Source organism: Cherax quadricarinatus, unplaced genomic scaffold (assembly GCF_038502225.1).
Source record: "Cherax quadricarinatus isolate ZL_2023a unplaced genomic scaffold, ASM3850222v1 Contig674, whole genome shotgun sequence".
In the NCBI taxonomy this organism is placed as follows: Eukaryota; Metazoa; Arthropoda; class Malacostraca; order Decapoda; family Parastacidae; genus Cherax; species Cherax quadricarinatus.
In genome coordinates, this window is record NW_027195700.1 from 93,846 (window position 1) to 114,827 (window position 20,982).

Consider the following 20,982-nt stretch of genomic DNA (forward strand, 5'->3'; position numbering starts at 1 on the left):
TCAAATTCATCATCTCTTTACATCATACTGTTTTTCTCATGATTTTTTTAGCAATAATTTTGTTTATACTATTATGTGTTAAAAAAAATGTTTGAAGTTTGAACATTAAATAAAATATTGTGAAATATATGAATGAAATTTTGGAAATGTTTGAAGTTTGAACATTAAATAAAATATTGTGAAATATATGAATGAAATTTTGGATATTAAAAATAAAATAAATGAAAGAATTATTTCATTTTATTATACTTTGTTTATTTCGTTCCATCACTTGGAAATAAAGAGAATGTTATATCTTGTGCTTGTATTGGCCATAAGATTATTATCTTTGAAGACTTAAATCTAATTTTTGAATAAATTCTTCGTAGATCAGTGAATCCATATTTTTGGCTGAAAAGATATAAAATCAATTAACGTTTAAATTTTTTTATATTTTTTTATGAAATATTTTTCAATATTTAAATATTTAGTTAATCTTTAATAAACTAACCTAATTGATATAAAAAGAACCAGTCGCCTATTTTACATTTTTTGGAAATTTTTTTAATTGAAAGACGATGGCGACGATGAACTTTCATAACTAGAATGGTATTTCTAATAATGGGTACAAAAGTTGCTAGTCGGTATATTATACCCAATACTGAACACACTGCCAATATGATAAACCTAAAATAATAAAAAAAGTTTAACTATAGCAAATATCAATTATTATTATTATTGTTGTGCCGAATATGTAAAACTGGTCAATTAGCAAGAACTCATTTAAAATTAAGTTATTTTTGGAATTTTCTCTTAAAGATATATTATTTTCATTAGCCTATTTGAAATGATATTATTATTATGTAATATAACTAATAATTATTAACTTACCAAAAATATAAAAAAAGAAATATTTTTTCATTAACTATATTCAGAGAAAGAACACAAAGACTATCAATTTTTTCTGTAGATCCAGATGAACCATGTTTGTATAAAGTACACGTTGCTACTTTTGGGAATAATTCATTCATATGTGTACTGGAAGCTATTACTTGAGTACCATAAGTTAAAAATTTGTATCCTAAAAATCTAAAAAAAAAAAATCATTATTATTGTATTATATTGTATTATTATTGTTTAAATATAGTTAGTAATGTCATCATATATTATTAATTTAAAAAAATAATATTAATGTAACGTACCTATTAGTCAAGTATATTTGTCCTATAACATTTACGAAATTAAGAATTTCGCAGCCAAAAAATTTGTAAACATAAATATTTTGAGAATGTAAGTTGAGTGTAAAATAGTTTATTAAGTATTTAATTCTATTCTGTTTAATTGTATCATCTACAATAGAATTATTGAGATGAGAGACTAACATCTTAATCTTTCCTCCTTCTAATATTTTCCATAAGTAATGAGGAAAGTAAAACATCATAATCTGTGTAAATTAGAAAAAAATAATTAAATTATGTTTTACTTAAAAAAAAAATAATATTTTTATTATTCTATTAATTATATATATAATAAAAAAATTAACTAACCTGAAAATAGAGAAATAAGGCAACCCATTGGTAATATTTATGATAAAATTTGATTTTTCCATCCTTTGAAGTAGTATAGGTAGAAAGAATCCAACAATACAGGTTCATGACTTTAGAATCGATATCATTTACTACACAGTCAATTGGATCACCAAAATATTGTTTCTGTGTTATTAATATACAAAATATAAGTAAAAATATTATTGTTATTTTATAATGAAGAGAAAATATTATATTATTAATATGAAAATCCTTTGTGTGAATATTTTTGAAATATTTTTTATGGACATTATTAAAGACTGCATACATAATTAAATCTTTTAAAGACTAATTATTGAAATATATATATTTGAATATTTTTTTTTATGATTTTATTTTTTTTATTACTCATTTATATATAAATAAATCATTAATATTTTTTAGCATTTATATATAAATCATTAATATTTTTAAACTCTATTAGAAACATGGAGAACCAATTGAAAAATACTAAAAACTCTCTCAATATTGTAGTAAATACAGAAAAAAAAGTTATTAATAATTTTATCTTATCAATTAAATTGTTTTTAATTTGTACTAAACAATGGTTTAATTACTATTTTAGTAAAGATTATAATGACAGATCTAGACTTAGAATTAAATTAGAAAAAATGTTTGATGATGAAATAAAAAAAAAATTAGAGAAATAAATTAGATAAAATGTGTAATGAATTAAAAAATAATTCAGTTTTTAATAATAATCTAGAATGTTTTACAGAAAATAAACAAGAACAAGAAAAAGAAGATAGAAATAAAAGATACATGCTTCATTATGTAATATGGATAAATATTAACATTTTTTCATTATATATGATTGAAATATTTTTGAAATACTCAATTATTTAAAATAAAATTTGTTCTGTAATTTGAATATTTTTTTTATTTTTTTTTACTAACCATTTATATATAAATTATTTATATGTTTTTAATTTTATTATAAATATGGAGAACCAAATGGAAGACACTAAAATGTCTCTCAATACAAATAAAAAAGTTATCAGTAATTTTATCTTATCAATTAAATTGTTTTTAATTTGTACTAAACAATGGTTTGATTACTATTTTAGTAAAGATTATAATGACAGGGCAAGACTTGATAAAAAAATGGTAATTAAAATAAATAAAATGTATGATGAAGTAAAAAAAAATAGTGAAAAAAAGAAAATTAAATTAGATAACAAAAACAATTCAATTTCTAATAAGTCTAGAAGAAAAAATAGAACAAGGAAAAGAAAATCAACATAAAAAAGATATACTTTATTATATAATATCAACAATAATTATAAATATTAACATTTTTTCCATTATACATGATTGAATATTTTTCATTGTATATTTTTTTAAGGCATTACAAATCTTTCATTATTTTTTGATTTGCAAATTTTGTTTAATGACTCTCTCTTATATGTTTTGATAATGTGATAATATTTTTATAAGGAATATTACAATAATTACATAAAAAAAGTTTTCCATCTGCATCTACTGTGTGTATACGTTCATGCTTTCTCAAATACTTTGAAGTAAATGGTTTCTGACACCATTTACAAAGTTTTTCTACAAGTGTAAGTGGTTTTAAACCCAAATGTACTACATTTATATGTTTCCTCAAAGCATATTGACGAGTAAAACTCATATGACAATAATTACAAATGAATTTTTCACCAGTGTGAATTTTTAAATGTTGTCGTAAATAAGAATTACTGCACAATGTTTTATTACATATTTTACATTGTACTCGTTTACTCTTTGGTTTAATGTGAGGTTTTGATAGATTTGAAAGTTGGGGCTGTTTTGAATTATAATTTACTATCATCTTATTTTGGAGGGGTAGTGTAGTTTGAAGTGAATTTGTTTTCTCTAAATACTGTGGCTCACTCTCTTGATTGGCAGTTAACCCTCCTAATAAATTTTCTTGTATTAATGAGTTTGTGTAGTTTGATATTATCATATCCATTATTAATGAATTTGTGTAGTTATACCATATTGTATCCAAAGTGTTTTGAAAAGATGATGTCATTATATTTGTTTCTAAACACTTGACAGACGAAATGAAGTTCTTAAGTACCGTCTGAATGATTAATTTTCGTTTCTGTAATAAGAGAAATAATAAAAATTTTCAATTTACTATATATAAACTTTTATATCATAATTTAAATTATTTTACACAAACAAGAAATATATATATAAAAAAACGGAAGAATGTACCACAATACTTTAAATAAGTATGTTAATTTTACAATTGTGACTATGTTGATGATATTATTGCCTGTATCGCCTACATCGGATAATGAAAAAAAGTGTATCTTTTTGTATCCAAGAGATCTTTTGAAAAAGAATAACAATATTTTATTTCCACTTCCTATAATTATACAAGTTGAAGATCATAATCAAAAACCTTGGGAAAGCTATTGGGAGGTGGTGACTAAAGAAAACACTTCAATAGTGTGTATTGAAATAAATGGTAATAAAACTGATACTACAATTCGCTATAAAATTTCAAATTGTAATGATAGTAATGAGTGGCAACATCGAATTTTCTATCCTGAATTCAATCCTGGTAGAGGATTGTGGAATAATATATATTCTATATTTGTAAATGTTGCCGACAATGATAGTAGTTGTTTGAGTATCGATCTTAACTATAATAAAAATTATACTATTAATTACCATTTTAACATAACTAATCAAAGTTTAGATAAAAAACAACAACAACAAGAGTCTTTAATTGAATGGAGTATTAAAATAATTAATATTACAATAGAAGGACCAAAAATTCGTTTTTTAGATGTTAAAAAATACAATTATATTAAAAATAATCAATGTTTAGGAATTAAAACATGTTCTGATAACAAAAACTGGACATATCTAAGTCTCCAAACTTCAGATACAATAATTCTAGCCCATACACAAAGAATAGAAAATGCCAAAATCGAAGTTAAAGTGGTTTTTTCAAAATGTTTCCCTGAATACTTAAAAGGAATACACACTTTAAATTCGATAGAGTATCCCACTTCTATATTAAAAGTGAATTACAAAAGAAATAATAATCATTACCATACTCTAAGTGTAACTTTAGATTATGATGATAATTATCATCCATACACACTAATATCTTTAACTGTTGAACATAAAGGTTTTGATTGTACTGGGCAATGGTTCCTATTAGGTATTAAAGGAGCAGAAGTATTTCCAAACTGTAATAATAACAATAACAATAATAATAATACTTTTTCTACTGTTGCTGCTACTACTACTACTTCTGCTGCTGCTACTACTGCTGCTGCTACTACTGTTTCTGTTACTAATAAAGATATACAATTTTCATCTTTATCTAACTCTATAAATAAATTAACAGAAAATGAAAAAATTCAATGTTTTATAAAAATTTTTATAGCTTATCTTGTAAATTTGCTTATTAAAAAACAATAATAATTTATGAAACAACAAAAAAAAATAGTATTATGTTTTTCATTTTTAGTAGTATAAGATGAAGAGAGAAAGTGAGACTATTTAAATACCTCTCTAATTTATGATGAGAAATCAGTATACTCCTGAATTTCTTAGAGAAAGAAAGTGTTTTTAAAGTTGGACAGCTTGGTATGTACTATATATATACTGAAATATATCACTTAATAATTACTGAATATTTAATCTTATTTACTGGGAAAGAGTTATTAACTATATATGTATTTCTTTTTCAGAAACTATTGAAGAAGAGTTCCTCCAAATGGATAAAAATGGAAACTGATAATATAACAGGAATGATTTGCAAAGTTTTGCCATATAATAAAGACATATTTCCTATATTAGAATCAATTAGAGAAAAAGAAATAAATAGACTAAAAGATTCTTATTTTGATAAATGGTTCAAAAAAGTAGAAGAAAATACTATTTTGATTTGTATTGCTAAATTGATTACTAAATATTGGTCACAGAAAATGAGAAAGTATGCTGAAAAATTGATATTGAAGAAAGCCATTAATGAAAAGTATTTGGATATTCAAGATATCAATTTTGTAACAATCCTAGATGATAACAATGACAATGATAATGATTGGGTGATTGAAGATAAGGATGATATTATAATTGATCTTATTTGGAATATATTTGATATGAAATCATATTTTGATTCAGTAGAAAAACATCGCTTATGGGTTAAAATGACATATGAGAAACTGAAAATTTTTATGCCTTTTCTCACTCCTGAAATCATTGAAAGACATGATTTAACTAAATTTGCATTCAGTCAGGCTGTTGGTTACACACTGAAATTTGTGCATAACATTGATCATACTATTGTTAATAAGGCTAATGAATTTCATTTGTTTAATGAACCTCATCATTATCAGACATGGCTGACAAAGAAATTTACACCAGAAGAAAAACGTAAGAAATTGGATCTTTGGTTGAAATGTGATACAGCCACTAGTGATAATTATCCTTATGGTATAAATTTAAATGATCATGATTTTACTTCAGAAAATTTGATTGAAGTTTTTTTATTTGAAAGTATTGTAGAAATGGTGGCTGTTAGATGGCAAACAAATCCAAAATTAGATATCACCATTACTGAACTTATTACAGTAATTGAAGATAGAACACTATGTGGATATACTTCATCTCAAAAAAAAATCATTAAAGATTTTATAAAAAAAGTAAGAGAGTTTGATCTGAAACAACAAAAAGAAAGTCTGACAAAAAATGAAAAAAGAGTTCTCTCTCTAGTAATAAACAAAAAAGATCATTTTGATATTCTTAACCAGATGAGATCACAAGAACGTCAAGAATTTGATCAAATGTTAGAAAATGTAAGAAAAAGCTTACTCCAATTACCAGAACTAGAATTTAATGAGAATATTGAGAAGGAAATCTTAAAACAGAAACAAAAAACAGCAAGTAATAGAGCATATTTCATTATGATAGCAGTAGTAACAATGAAGTATTGGAATGGTAAATTAAGGAAATATGTAGAAAATCTCATGTTGAGGCAAGCTATTAAAGAACATTTCATTGAAGAGAAACATTTACAGTGGGTATTTGTTCCTACTGTAAATGGTGATGATGGTGATGATGATGATGATGATCATATATTAGTTAATAACATTTTAGTGCCAGACAACAATTTAATAAAAATTTTTTGGATAGATTTTAATATTCGCAAATATTTTTCTATGATGAAAGATCATCGTTATTGGGTTATGAATAGTTATCATAGATTGGCTGCTAAATTTATGCCTGAATTGCCTGAAGAAATAATAGAACGCCATGATCTATCAAAATTTACTTTTTCTCAAACAATTGGATATACTCTTACTTGGGTGCATAAAATTCTTCATATTCCCATTTGTATTCCAGCTCTTAAACTTCACCTTTACAGAGAACCACACCATCCAGAAATGTGGTCTAATATTAATTCTCCAGAGTACAAAGAATCATGCTTAAACTCTTGGCTAAGTGGTGGTGGTGGTGGTAGTAGTAGTAGTGGTGGTGGTTATGATAATGATGAATTCAAATATGGAATTGATATATTTAAAATTAATTTTGATTCTAATAATATGGCAAAGGTATTTCTTTATGAGAGTTTTTTAGATATGGTAGGAGTGGAATGGGAAATGAGAAAGGGAGGACAATTATCCCTATCAAATAAAGAACTCATTGATACAGTAAAAGATGATCAGTTTTTTTTGCGTTATTCCCAAAATGACAAAAAATTCATAAAAAATCTAATGAAGATGATAAGTGAACATGATGATATGAAACAGCAGCAACAACAAAAACAGCAGGAAGAAAAGTCAATTTTTCTCAGAAGCCAATATTTTGGAAATTTGAAAAAGTATATGTTTTGTTCAATAAGTTAAGAGAGAAAAATGAGTGTTCTCAGAATCCTTGAAAAAGTAGTATGTAATATAATTTGATTTTAATTTGATAATTTTGTGTATATTTGTATAATGTATGTTTTGTTCAATAAGTCAAGAAGTATGTAACAATTTGATTTTTTTTTTAATTTGATAATTAATTATTATTGTATATGTTTATATATTGATGAATAAAATTGAATGTTTGTATACTGATGAATAAATAAAATTGAATGAATTATTATTGTATTTTAATAATATCCAAGAATTATATAAATGGGAAAAATCATATTTTTTTTAACTTATTTATTTTTGTTAAAAGTTTCTGGGAATGGTCTAACTCTAGCTACTTTTGTTTTTTTTATTTTTAGTTTATCTACAGGTGCATTTTTGCTGCTGTTTTTATGATGATGAGAGATCTCCAAATTTAAAGACTTATTCCCTGTTATAGCCTGTACAAAGGCTTTGTATATTATTTCTTCCATTGATTTCCTTGTAGGCACTTGATATGAAGAAGAACTTAAATTCTTCATAGAAATTTCTAAATTAGGTATCAAATACCTATGTTGACTTTCAAAAACAGCATGAGAATAAAGCTCTTTAGCTTTTTCAGTGCCGAAATATTTAATGCACAGCATTTTGATATGGTTTATACAATCTTTTATATGTTCAATTGTTACATATAAAGCACCTGTAGCTATTCCTGCTACTTTAATGTTTACTTTTTCATATTCCTGACTGATAAATTTGACTATCCAATTTGGAAGTTGACATTTTAAAGGAAGATCTGGAAATTTCCAAATGGGTTCACCAAAACTAAACAAGTGTTTAAGTTTGATATCTACTAATAAATCTTGTCTATTTATCTCATATTGTTTTTTTTCCATAATGAATTTAATAAGTAATTGAATTACTCTAACTTCTTGAGGATCTTTCACATGTGGTAAATTTAAATTTGGAAGTTCTTCCAAATCTTCCAATTCTGGCATTGGATCTATAACTTTAGAAGTAGTATATAATTCATTTTTTCGTTCCCATTTAAATGGAAATGCTTTATATGCCTCTTCATCATTAATTTTCACCCATTCATCTTTAAACAAATTTTTAGGATTATTTAAGAACCAATCTTCTTTGGTGGGAATACAAAATTTCTTATTTTGATTTTTTCCTTTGCTTGTGTTAGGAAGTTCTAAATTTGTAGTGTTTTTCCTCTTATTGATGTTGCTGTTGCTGCTACTACTGCTTATGGTGATGTAGGAAGGATTATCATCATTTTTGTTGTTTTTTCTACTGCTACTATTAGAGCTAGCCATAGTCACACTTCACTGTAGTAAATAATTGTTTACAATTAGTTAATTTCATAAAAAAAGAGAACATTCTAATAAAAAATATTTAATTGTATTAAAAAAAACAATTATCTTCTGCATCCAGTTTAAAGAGACATAAATTTAATGTCCATAAAAATCTAGAAAAAATTGACCTTTTATGTAAAAAAAATTTTTCAAATAAAGGTATCTATATTATAAACATAGAAAGTCAAAATGCAGTCTACACCTAGACAATGTTGTTTCTTTTTCTTTTATGTGTAATTATTTTAAAATGACAGACATAAATATAAATTTTATATACACAGATTTAAATAAAAAATGGAAAAAAAAATGTAATTGAAAAAAAATAATAACAAAGTTAATTCCTGCACAGGGCTATATAAAGGATCCAAAGGATTCATTAAGTCTCAGTAGTCACCACCATTGTTGAAGTCCCTGTGCTATTGACTCTCTGTGACTATTACATTTAACCTTAACCACGTAATGTGTTATATTTTACTGAGATGAATTCTAATAAAAGATTTGAAGAAGATGAAAATGGATTGGAAAATGTTCAAAAACAAGAATTGTTACAAATATCCGATAATGATTCATTATTGGAAATTGAAAACCATAAACAACTGGACACTGATGCGGTATCGGAAATTGAAAACTATGGACAACTAGAGACTGATGCGGTTCTCTATATTTTAAAAGAAAAGGTAAGTTATAAACTAATAGAAATTTAGTTAAAATATATAATATTAGTTTCTAAATTAGTAAAAATTTAGTTAAATTACATCTTTTATATCAGATTTTTATTTTTTAGATTGATGAGAGAGAAGAAAAACTACACTCAGTACTGAAGATGCCATCGTGTATACCAATAAGAAGTCACTCATCTGATTCTTTTATATCAATAAGAAGTCAATCATCTGAAGAATCATATAATATCATTATGATAGATACATCTGGATCAATGTCATCTTATAGTAATCCAATAATTGAATCGTGGAATACTTATGTGGCACCTTTTTTGATTGGTAGATCAAATCTTTTTACATTTTCAACTATAATTAAATTTAAAAGATCAAATACAACTATTGAAAAGAAAGATTTTGATCTTGGTGGAACTAATTTGACTGGTGCATTAGAAACTATTTTAATGGAAATTCATGAATGTCAAGAAAGGAATATCAGAGTATTTCTGATAACAGATGGTCATCATAATACAGATAAAACAGATCCAGTTGAAGTTATTGAAAAAATGTCTGTTCCTAATGGAAAAGTGTGTAATGTTTTTGTTTTAGGAATAGGAAAACAATTTCCTGTAAATTATAGCATATGTATTCGTTCTCGTCTACATAATGGAAATTCAAATATTCCTTCTTTGTTTTGGATTAAAGAAGTAATAGAAATAGATGAACAGATGAAAAATGTAATATCCAATTCTGATTCTACAACTTTTAAATATTTGAAATTATCAATTTCAGGATTTTCTCTACCCGGAGATGAAGAAAATAATATCTTCTTTACCCAAGAATGGGTATATTTTCCATTTGAACCAGAGAAATTAAAATCTCTCTCTTTTCAAACTGATAAAATCAAGTTTCATACTAAACTAGAGCCTTGTGAGATATATAATATATGTACACTAAAAGAAATATTTTGCCAGTGGAATTCTAGAATGATTCAAAATTATAAGACAGGATTAGTAGTTCCACCAGATACATTACCATTGATGGAAAGATTATTTGATACAAAAATTGAAGAAATGAAGAAAGTTAAGATATTAGGAACATCTATTTGTGAACGAATTAAAAGATTACATAACAAAGATCTTAAGACTACTGAAATGGAATTTAGGACATTCTTTAAGAAAATCAGAGAAATATTGACAATTAATAAGTTCAAAAATGAAGTAGAACTAGCTAAAAGCATCTTGTATACTACAGTTGGTGGAGGAAAATATGAAGCTAAAGTTTTAAAACTAAAAGGTCACAAAGACATAGATTATTGCAATGACTTTATAGAATTTATGAAAGTTTATGAAAAACATAAATCTCAAATTTTGAAGATTACGAATAAGACTGAAGATTGTTGTAGGATTACTTTAGCATCTACAGTGTCTGACCTCCAGGACCCAGACTTTAAAATGATGATGGATTTGAACAAATTCGAATTTTTGAACAATTTTACTATTACTGGAATTCCAGTGTATGCTCCCAGTAGAGATTCTTCACTCCTTAATCCTTGGTCTTATGGTATTTGTAATATAATAGGCTCTCCTCATAATATTATGAGCCAAATAGCCATAGAGAACTTTGCAAAATTTAATGATTATAAAAAAACAGTAGAAGTAAATTGGAATAATGAAAATGTACTCTTCAATGCTATTGTTCCAGTTTTTTCACCTGATGCTGCCAAAGTTATGGAACCCATAGTTAAGACTAAACTGTATGCAATGTGTGCAACTTTTGCACTCTTGAAAAATTCACACATTGTGGACTTTCACATTCACATGGCAGCATTGGGAGTAACATGGGTAAGGCTATTATTTGAATATCCAAATACGCCTAGAACTGAGTTTGTAAATGCTCGTATGAGAAGTATAGAGGCAACAGCAGCTTTGTATCTAAATAAAAAAATGTACAGAAATTACTGGAATTTTTTGAAAAAGAGTTCTAAGAAAAATGATAATGATAATGATATTAAGATTGTTGCTGTTCAAGCACTAATGACAGAAAGCTTTATTCAGGTAGAAACAAAAACTTTGAAATGTGAGACACTGATTAAACCCATGTTTATACTTCACTTAAATCAGCAACAGAAGAAGAATCCTGCTGATAAATGTGAAGATATTAATAATCTTATGAAGATTATGCTTGTGGAATATATGGGTCGTTGTTTGACTCATTATGAATCTACTACCCCTTTTGTGGATTTTTTTTTTGGAGAATTTAATGATTCCCACAAGATGGATATTATTCACAATTTTGTAAATGAGGTTAGGAATAACTTAAAAGCAGAAAAATATCTTTTTGAGGATTTCTATAGTCTGAAAAAAGTGATACAGTTTCCTCCTAAGATACTACATTTGGAGGATTTTTATAGTCTGGAAGAATGGCAAAAGTTTAGTGAGGAGATAATTACTCTGAATTTTTTTTCTTTTATAGAAAGACAAAATTTATCAATAAAAGTTGATGTAAGTAAAGGAGAAAAATTGCGTAATGTTGCTTTAGCTGGTGATTTATCTTGGAATACTTTAAAGACTTTTGCTAAAGAAATTGGACTAGAAACAGAAGTTATTGAAGATTTGTTTGATGAGAAAAGCATGTTTGTATATATTAATCATGGTTTGAAATTTAGGTCATCTCGAGAGAGACTCTTACATGAATTGGTTGATTATTCTCATAGTATTGATATGATAACTTTTAAAGTTAAAACAGAAATTTATAAGAATTTAATTAAAGATGTTAAATTAGAATTGGACAAGATATGGTTGAATTTCTATGACGAAGTTCATAAGGAAATTGTTCAACCAATGACTAAACATGAAATTTTGGAAGAGGCGTTGAAATGCGGAGTGGAAGAAACTTTGAAATACAAGGTTATGATCACAGATTCAACTTTTGAAGATATCTATAAGTATAGAACTAATGTTGGTCTTTTAAACAATGCTTGTCAAAATAGAAAGTGTCCTTTCTTTCTAATACCTAGTAAGAAATATAATCAACATGCATCAGTAGCGCGGCGTCGGCGGGAAGACAATAAAATATTTGTTCATGGATTACATATAGCAACATATAATCATTGTTATGACAATATTGAGAGTGTGTTTTCATTTCTTGAGAATGGTACATTTAAAACTCCTATTCCTGTTCAAGCTATTATGCCCATGATGAATGATATTGTAAAATTACAAACAAAATATAAAGAAATGATACAAAAACAATATATGTAAAAAAATGATGTAAAACTACAAAAAAAAAGTAAATAAAAATTCTAATTGTATTTACCCACTATTTTGTTATATAAAGAGCTGTAACAGGAATTAACCACCATTTAGAGATAAACTTCTTCATTATGTCGTTGTTGCTATTAATCATCTTGATTTTGTTATTTGGTAATAATAATGGAGGTATGTATAAAAAGATTAGTGTTTTTTTTTTTTGTTAGTTGCTGCTTGATTTTATATTTGATAATAATAATTGTGGCTGTCATAAAAAAATTTTTTTATTTTTTTTTTACAGAGTGGACTTCTATGCAAAATGATAATGATAATAATATATGTAGACCGGTGAAAACTTATGTATTGTGGCCCTACATTAAAGAATTATTGAATGAACACTTCAATATGAGTATTAACTCTTCTTACATTGGATCACCATTACCTTTGAAACGTTGTTATGATAATATAACTCCTTGTGATAATGCCTATTGTAGTATGAAAAATGAAATTGAAAGAAAAATTAAAATGTGCTTGATTACTAATAAAACTCATCCTAGTATGAATCAGAAATTGTTATTTATTAAATATTTAGAACATGAGAATTGTGAGTGTTTAACAAATTTTAATGAAAGTTATAAAATAAAAGAAATTAAAGATTTTCCTGTAATTATTGATGCTGAAATTCAAGATGGTAGTTGTGAAATATTGAAAGAAAATATTTGTACATCAGTTGAACATATTTACCTATTAATAATGGTATTGATTTTTTATTTAAGTATAATATGGGCAATGTCAGGCATGATAATCATGCAAAGAATTCGTAATTTGGAAACTGAGATTAAAAAACAAAATCTTATTGAAAAAAATTTAGATAAGTTTCAGATCAAAAAAAAAATACAAAAATAATATATCAGTTAAATTTATACAAATTTATATAATCAGTTTCAGGTTTTAAAAAAAATTAACTGATATTACTATATTTCCTTAATTTTAAAATGTATGAATTATATTTTCTTAATAAAAATGATACTATTATTTTTAAATTTATTTGTGGACATTATATTATTAATTTTGAATTTATTCTTTATAAAAAAACTATTGATAATAAATGTTTATTTATACAAAATTCAATAATTTCATAAAATTCAAATTTATATACATAGATCAGTTTCAGATTTCAAATTTAATATATATCAGATATGGATTCCTTATTGATGAAGTTGATGAAGTTATTAAGTTTATACAAAATTCAAATTTATATAAAAATAATTTCATAATACAAAATTTCATAGATAAGTTTCAGATCAAAAAAAAATACAAAAATAATATATCAGTTAAATTTATACAAATTTATATAATCAGTTTCAGATTTAAAAAAAAATTAACTGATATTACTATATTTCCTTAATTTTAAAATGTATGAATTACATTTTCTTAATTTTAAAATGTATAGATTCCTTGGATTTCTTTGATTCCTTATTGATGATTTTCTTGGATTTCTTTGATTCCTTATTGATGATTTTATTGAATGTTTTAATTTATTTTCATTTAGCTTTTTTATATCACTAACATTATTATAATCATCATCAATCTCATCAAATTCAATAGATGATGATGATACACAATCAGAAAACTCAATAGATGTAGCTGTTGGACTCCAAGCTGATGAACTTACACAATCAGAAAACTCAATAGATGTAGCTGTTGGACTCCAAGCTGATGAACTTATTCTCTCTGAAGAATTACTTCCATATTCTTCTTTTTCTGAATCTTCCTCTGGTGGTTCAAAAAGTGTTGTATTTGTTGTATCTAGAAGTTCCTTTTCATTTTCTTCTTCCTCTTGCTTGTTTACAGATTTTTCCCCTTCATATTCCTCTTCTTCTGGAATTGTTGTATCTGCCTCTTGTTGTTTTATATTTTCATATTCTTTCTGTTTTATATTTTCATATTCTTCCTCATCAAAAAGTATTGTATCTGTATCTGTCTCATCATCTTCCTCTTGTTCTAGATTTTCATATTTTTCCTCTGTATCTAAAGATTTTCTTTCAACTTCCTCTGGTGATTTAAAAAGCTCTGGTTGCTCAACCAATGGTGATATAATTTTAACCCATTCTTCATTAATTTCAAACACATTAGTTTTTTTTATAAAAACATCTTTTTCAAGGTAGATGTCATTTGTAGGTTTTAATGGTAAACTTTCATTTTTTAAATATGTTTCTACAGTTCTTGATTTGTTTATTAATAATGAATAAGAATAAAGTTCATGAGCTTTGTAGAAGCCAAATTGGCGTATAGCTAATTCTTTAATGTGATTTATTTTGTCCTTTATAGTTTCAATATTCCAGTATAAAAAACCTGCAATGAATTCAGTTATCTTCATGTAATTCTTAAAAAATTGCAAATTTATTAATGATGTAATTTCAGCTGGAAGTTCCCAAAATATGGGAAGATGCAAAGAGATTTCTCCAGGAGCTACATTTTTTTCCATACAATTTAATAGATATTTCCAGTTAACAGTACATTCAGCTTCTTCTTTCATATATTTTAAAATTAAAGTTACAACACTATTTTCAACACTATTTAGTTTATTTGGCAAATTTTCAATAGAAACAGGAATCATATCTTTCATGGGGTCACTGATTATTTTATATGAATCTTTCCACTGTATTGTAAAATCATCTAAACTTCTAAATATAGTGGGTGGTGGTAATCTTGTCAATGGAGGTAATTCTTTTATTGACATAGTGGTGCTTCAATTTTTGTTGGAAGAGACAAAATATATATAATATATTGTATATCAATTAGTTACTATCCACTCAGTTACAAAAGTAAATCTACTAATAGATAAGAGAGTCTGCAATAAACTTATATTTTTCAGTCATTATAACTTTATCATTATTATTAGCATTAAGAATTATTACTGGAGCAGTTAATTTATTTTGACAAATCCAAATTTCATATTAAACCATACCCCCGGCCGGGATTGAACCCGCGGTCATAGAGTCTCAAAACTCCAGCCCGTCGCGCTAGCCACTAGACCAGCTAGCCACAATAAGATTCATCCAACTAGGTATATTTCTACACCATAGGAAAGTTAGCACAGGCACCTCTGTGACCACAAATGCAAGTTTTTACAGACGAATCTCCAGCTAGCGTGGCCGTGACGAACTCTAGCTCAAGTCCCTTCACTGCCGTCAACATGACTTAAGAAATCGTAATGACACGATTTCTTAAGTCATGTTGACGGCAGTGAAGGGACTTGAGCTAGAGTTCGTCACGGCCACGCTAGCTGGAGATTCGTCTGTAAAAACTTGCATTTGTGGTCACAGAGGTGCCTGTGCTAACTTTCCTATGGTGTAGAAATATACCTAGTTGGATGAATCTTATTGTGGCTAGCTGGTCTAGTGGCTAGCGCGACGGGCTGGAGTTTTGAGACTCTATGACCGCGGGTTCAATCCCGGCCGGGGGTATGGTTTATTTGCAATCGTGTCATTACGATTTCTTAAGTCATGTTGACGGCAGTGAAGGGACTTGAGCTAGAGTTCGTCACGGCCACGCTAGCTGGAGATTCGTCTGTAAAAACTTGCATTTGTGGTCACAGAGGTGCCTGTGCTAACTTTCCTATGGTGTAGAAATATACCTAGTTGGATGAATCTTATTGTGGCTAGCTGGTCTAGTGGCTAGCGCGACGGGCTGGAGTTTTGAGACTCTATGACCGCGGGTTCAATCCCGGCCGGGGGTATGGTTTATTTGCAATCGTGTCATTACGATTTCTTAAGTCAAATTTCATATTGTTTGTTAATCTCATAAAAAACATTTAATGATGGTATTATTTTATTTAAAGAATTATTCTTTGTCCTTTCATAAGCCAATTCAGGATCAGTTCTGAGATATATTATTAAATCAATTTTACAATCAATTGAATTAGTCAGTGTCTTGTAATACTCCTGATAAATAATATGTGCTGGTTCAGTTATATTTCCTGTATTATACAAACTTTCCATTAAACAAAAATAGGCACTGTGAATGGATCTTTCCATAAGTTTGACATTGGAAGTGGAGGAGGAGGAGGAGGAGGACATGGTTTCAGCATGATTATTTGCCATTTTTAATTGTCTCTGGCTTTCAAAGAGATAACACTGATCATTATTTTCCATATTTATCAGAATACCTTCATTTTTTTCATAAAAAATTTGAGCATTATAAAACTTCTTATTAGCCAGGTACTTCAAAAGAGTTGATTTTCCACTTCCAAAGTTTCCTTCTATGCTGATGGTAAATTTAGATTTTTTCATATTTGGTATCCATTTGTTGGACCATGCATAGGGGACATCACATAACTTAAATACCATCAACCAATTCTTTTTTAGATTATCACAGTCATCATCATCATAACACTTTCCTAAAATACTGAAATTTTGCAGTTTCAGTGAAACTAAAAAAAAAGTCTGTTTTTCTTCTTCTTTTCTTTCAATTTTTAAGTAATCAATATTCACATTACACAAGTTTACAAAAAGTTGAAAATTATTCCTGTTGAACTTTTCCATCATTCTTTTGAATGTTTCCAAACTGATTCCTTGTCTTTTTCTTTGTAAAGGCTCTTTTATCCTTCTCTTTAATGTCATCACATTAGCCGAACTGCTTCCTCCTTTCATTATTCCTGAATTTGAGGGTCCAGGGGGTCCATTTTGTAACAAATGTTGATCATGGCTGGTGGTGCTGCTGGTGGCCACATCTTGGCTGGTGTTGGTGGTTGTGGTGAAGGTGCTGCTGATGGCCACATCTGGCTCCTCTTCTATCCTTTTGTCCAAACAACTGCTTTCAAAAATGTCTTCACTGTGTTCTACCAAAAGTTGAATAATATCTTCATTTGAAACCTCTTCTATCACATTTTTTCCTTTTTTTTCGAACTTTCTTTTTGATCAGTATCTGAAAGTTCTTCTTTCTTCTTCCGATGGAATTCTTTTACTGTCACTACATCGTCGTCGTCGGAATCGTCGTAACTGGAACTGTTAGAATAAATCGAATTTTCGTCATTTTCTGAACTGCTGTAGGTTTTTGATTCTGCCATTCTTTTTCCAAATACCTGTAAGATTCTTCTAAGAGAAGAGAGTAATCGATGAGTCTCAGCAAGTTTCTGACAAAGTTTGTAAAGAGGTGTGTATATAAAAGGGGGTAAAAAAAAGGGAAATGAGGAGAGAGAGAGAGTTAAGTATTAATAGTCTGAAAAATAATACAATGGAATGCGCGTGCATTAGGGTTTTCCCTGTCATTGCTCATCGCTACGCTCACTGGGGGTACAGCTGGTGACAATGGCTCAGTTCATATCTGCTCGTAGCCGAGACAAAACACACACGCAATCGTCAGAATGCATAAGCATATCTCTTTTTCGTCTTCTTTCAAATCTCTCACAGATAAGGTCTCGATAGTCTCGTATCAGAAAAAGCAGAAGATTTCGACAATCTCTCATCATCATCAGCAGAAGGAACAACAGTCACCGCCATCAACCTCCTCTATCAAGTCTCTTACAAGCGAGACTTTGCCAATCTTCCATCAGCAGGAGGAACAACAGTCACCGCCATCAACCTCCTCTATCAAGTCTCTTACAAGCGAGACTTTGCCAATCTTCCATCAGCAGAAGAAACAGTCATTACCACCATCACCATCATCATCAATTTCTTCCTTCAAGTCTTTGGCAAACGAGGTTTCGACAGTCTCAGACATTTACAAACTAGCGGGCAATGCTCTCTACTATCAGGATTCTCTGAAACGCATTATTCTTTCTAAGGAAGTGTGGGAAAAGGAAGAATTGAAAAATTTTAAAGTGACTGAAAAAAGAGTGAATCGTTTGTACTATATTCAATATCATGATTGGAGTACATGTAAAAATGACGATGACGATGGAGATTACTCTAGCAGTGGAGGTAGATATGAATTAATTCTCTGAGTGGCGTATGATGATGGTAGTTATGTTTTTGTGGCAATATTTTCTAAATGTTTTTTCAAAAATGTATATAATGATGAAATAAATGGGTGCATGTACCTTACTTATAATGCCAATATTTTTGTCAATGTTATTATGATGAAGTGGATTCAAAATGAAAAACTTAAAGAAAATATAATCAGATCACTTCAAGATGACAAATACTGTATACTGCAGTTTGATCCATCTTTTTTTTTTTCCTATGAGTTCATGGCGTAACCCACCATCGTAGGAGTTCCTGTGTCACTTGACTGTCAGGAATAACCAGGACCAACTGATGAAACTCATCTATGGAAATGGAAATAATATTTTCTTTCCCCCTATTTTAAAAAAGAGTTTGACTGAATTCATCAATATCAGTGAAGTAAAGGATGTTTATGTGTAATCTACAAGAACCAGTTTCAAATATATTCCTTTGTTTATGGATCTATTGTGTTATAGAGATTATAAATGATTGATGAAACTAAAATTACCATTTACAAACTCTGTTTCATAATAGGTTCAAAAATCATCGGTGGTCTACATACACATAATGCTCTTTATCTCACAATAAGTGCAGAAAACAAAAAAAAATCAGAATAGAACTTAGAGATCGTTACATTTGTGTGTGTGACAATAGATTCAGGCCACACTAATGTCACGATCTACAAGCTCTTATCTCTGAAGTTCTACAATTATTATTTTTATTTTCATTATCTTTATGATTTATGTCATGCCAAATAAGCAAAACTTTAAAACTGTATTTATAAAATTTCCTGTAAACCAACAATTAAAGGACAAATACACTTGTTTGTTTATATATCCTCTGTATTGGTAAAATATTTCATAAGATACTAAAAAAAATATGATTGTAAAAAAAAATTATAATGTTTGTCAAGGGAGGTTCCCAAAATGATAAAAAATTAAAAAAGAAATTATAATGTTTGTCAAGTTTAGAAACAGGATGTTATATTCTGTACTGGCACAGGGAGGTTCAACGGACTACCACATGGGAGAGTGAATTCTGTGTTTGTAAAATATTTTATGATACTAAAAAAAAAATATATGACCATAACCACATGGAGAGTGAATTCTGTGTTAGTAATAAAAGAAAATATAGTAACATCCTGTACTGGCACAGAGAGGTTTACTTCATAACAGGTTGTTTATTTTTTTTAACTCTGAAAATTTTTGCTAAATCTGGAAAAATTTAAAAATTCAATTCAGACTATAGCAGAAGTAGCAACAGCAGCAGTAGTCATCATGTCATCGATCCCTTCATTCAAGTCTTACGTAGATGAAGTTTCTACAGTCTCGGACATTTACAAACTAGCGGGTAAAGCTCTCGACTATCAAGATTATTTAGATCGTATTACTTTTTCTAGCGAGATGTGGAAAGAAGAAGTAGTGAAGAAATTCAGGGTGGTTTTAAGAAAAAGTGAATCGTCTGTATTACATTAAATGTGATGAAATTCATCATTATGATAATGGTCCTCTCAAAAATTACACTTTTCACTCAGGTATATATATATTAATCTTACGAGTGGTTTACGATGATAGTCGTTATATTTTTGTAGCAATAAAATCTGAATGGTTTTTAAGATATCTACCTGAAAGAGTAAGTGGATCTATGTACCTCACCTTTAATGCTACTTTCTTAGTAAATTACATTATTATGAATTTATTCAAAGATGAAACTATGCAAAAAAATATACAAAATAATATAACTATATCACTTAAAAAAGAATGCAAGTACATTATAAGATCTATCTATCTGTCTCCTGATAATTCATGGCAAAGCCCACCATCACTAGAATTCCTGTGTCACTTAACCGTCAGGGACAACCAGGACCAATTGAAACTAATCTACCCAGAAATTCTTCCCCCCATTCTAACTCAGAGTCTAACTCAGTTCATTGATTATATTGAAGCTAATGAAATATTCACCTATGCTCCTCGATCTCCTATTAGTCAATCGAGGCCTTCTTTAACTTTATATAAATGTAAGGAATTACATTTAAAATCAAAATCAGAAATTTTGATATTTTTACTAATACAAGTTTAATTCAATTTAATATTACACAAAAAAGGTAGATTTTACATATTATTTATTCAGAACATCAGTTGTATGATGAATAAAATTATTGAAAAACATTTTATATTTTGTGAAATAAAACAGTAACTAAATTGTGCCAGCAATTGGTTTTTCTTCATGGTTAGTGTGTAGTCATAAGTGTGAAGTATAGTCAGTTAAAATAAATTTATTATATCTTTTATTACCATTTTCATTTCAAAGTTTGAAATTTTTTCAAATAACCACTGAGATTTGAAATTCTTCATA

General features: G+C 27.8%; 1 protein-coding gene across 1 annotated transcript; it reads right to left on the reverse strand.

The window, feature by feature from the left end:
• Window positions 1-322: 322 nt before the first annotated feature.
• On the reverse strand, window positions 323-1,835 carry LOC128705988 (innexin inx2-like). The gene is made up of 5 exons (XM_070080609.1): window positions 1,527-1,835; window positions 1,182-1,423; window positions 871-1,068; window positions 491-666; window positions 323-390 (listed from the first exon to the last, which is right to left on the reverse strand). The coding sequence occupies exons 1-5, from the start codon at window positions 1,833-1,835 to the stop codon at window positions 323-325; spliced, it is 993 nt and encodes a 330-aa protein (XP_069936710.1).
• Window positions 1,836-20,982: the final 19,147 nt, after the last annotated feature.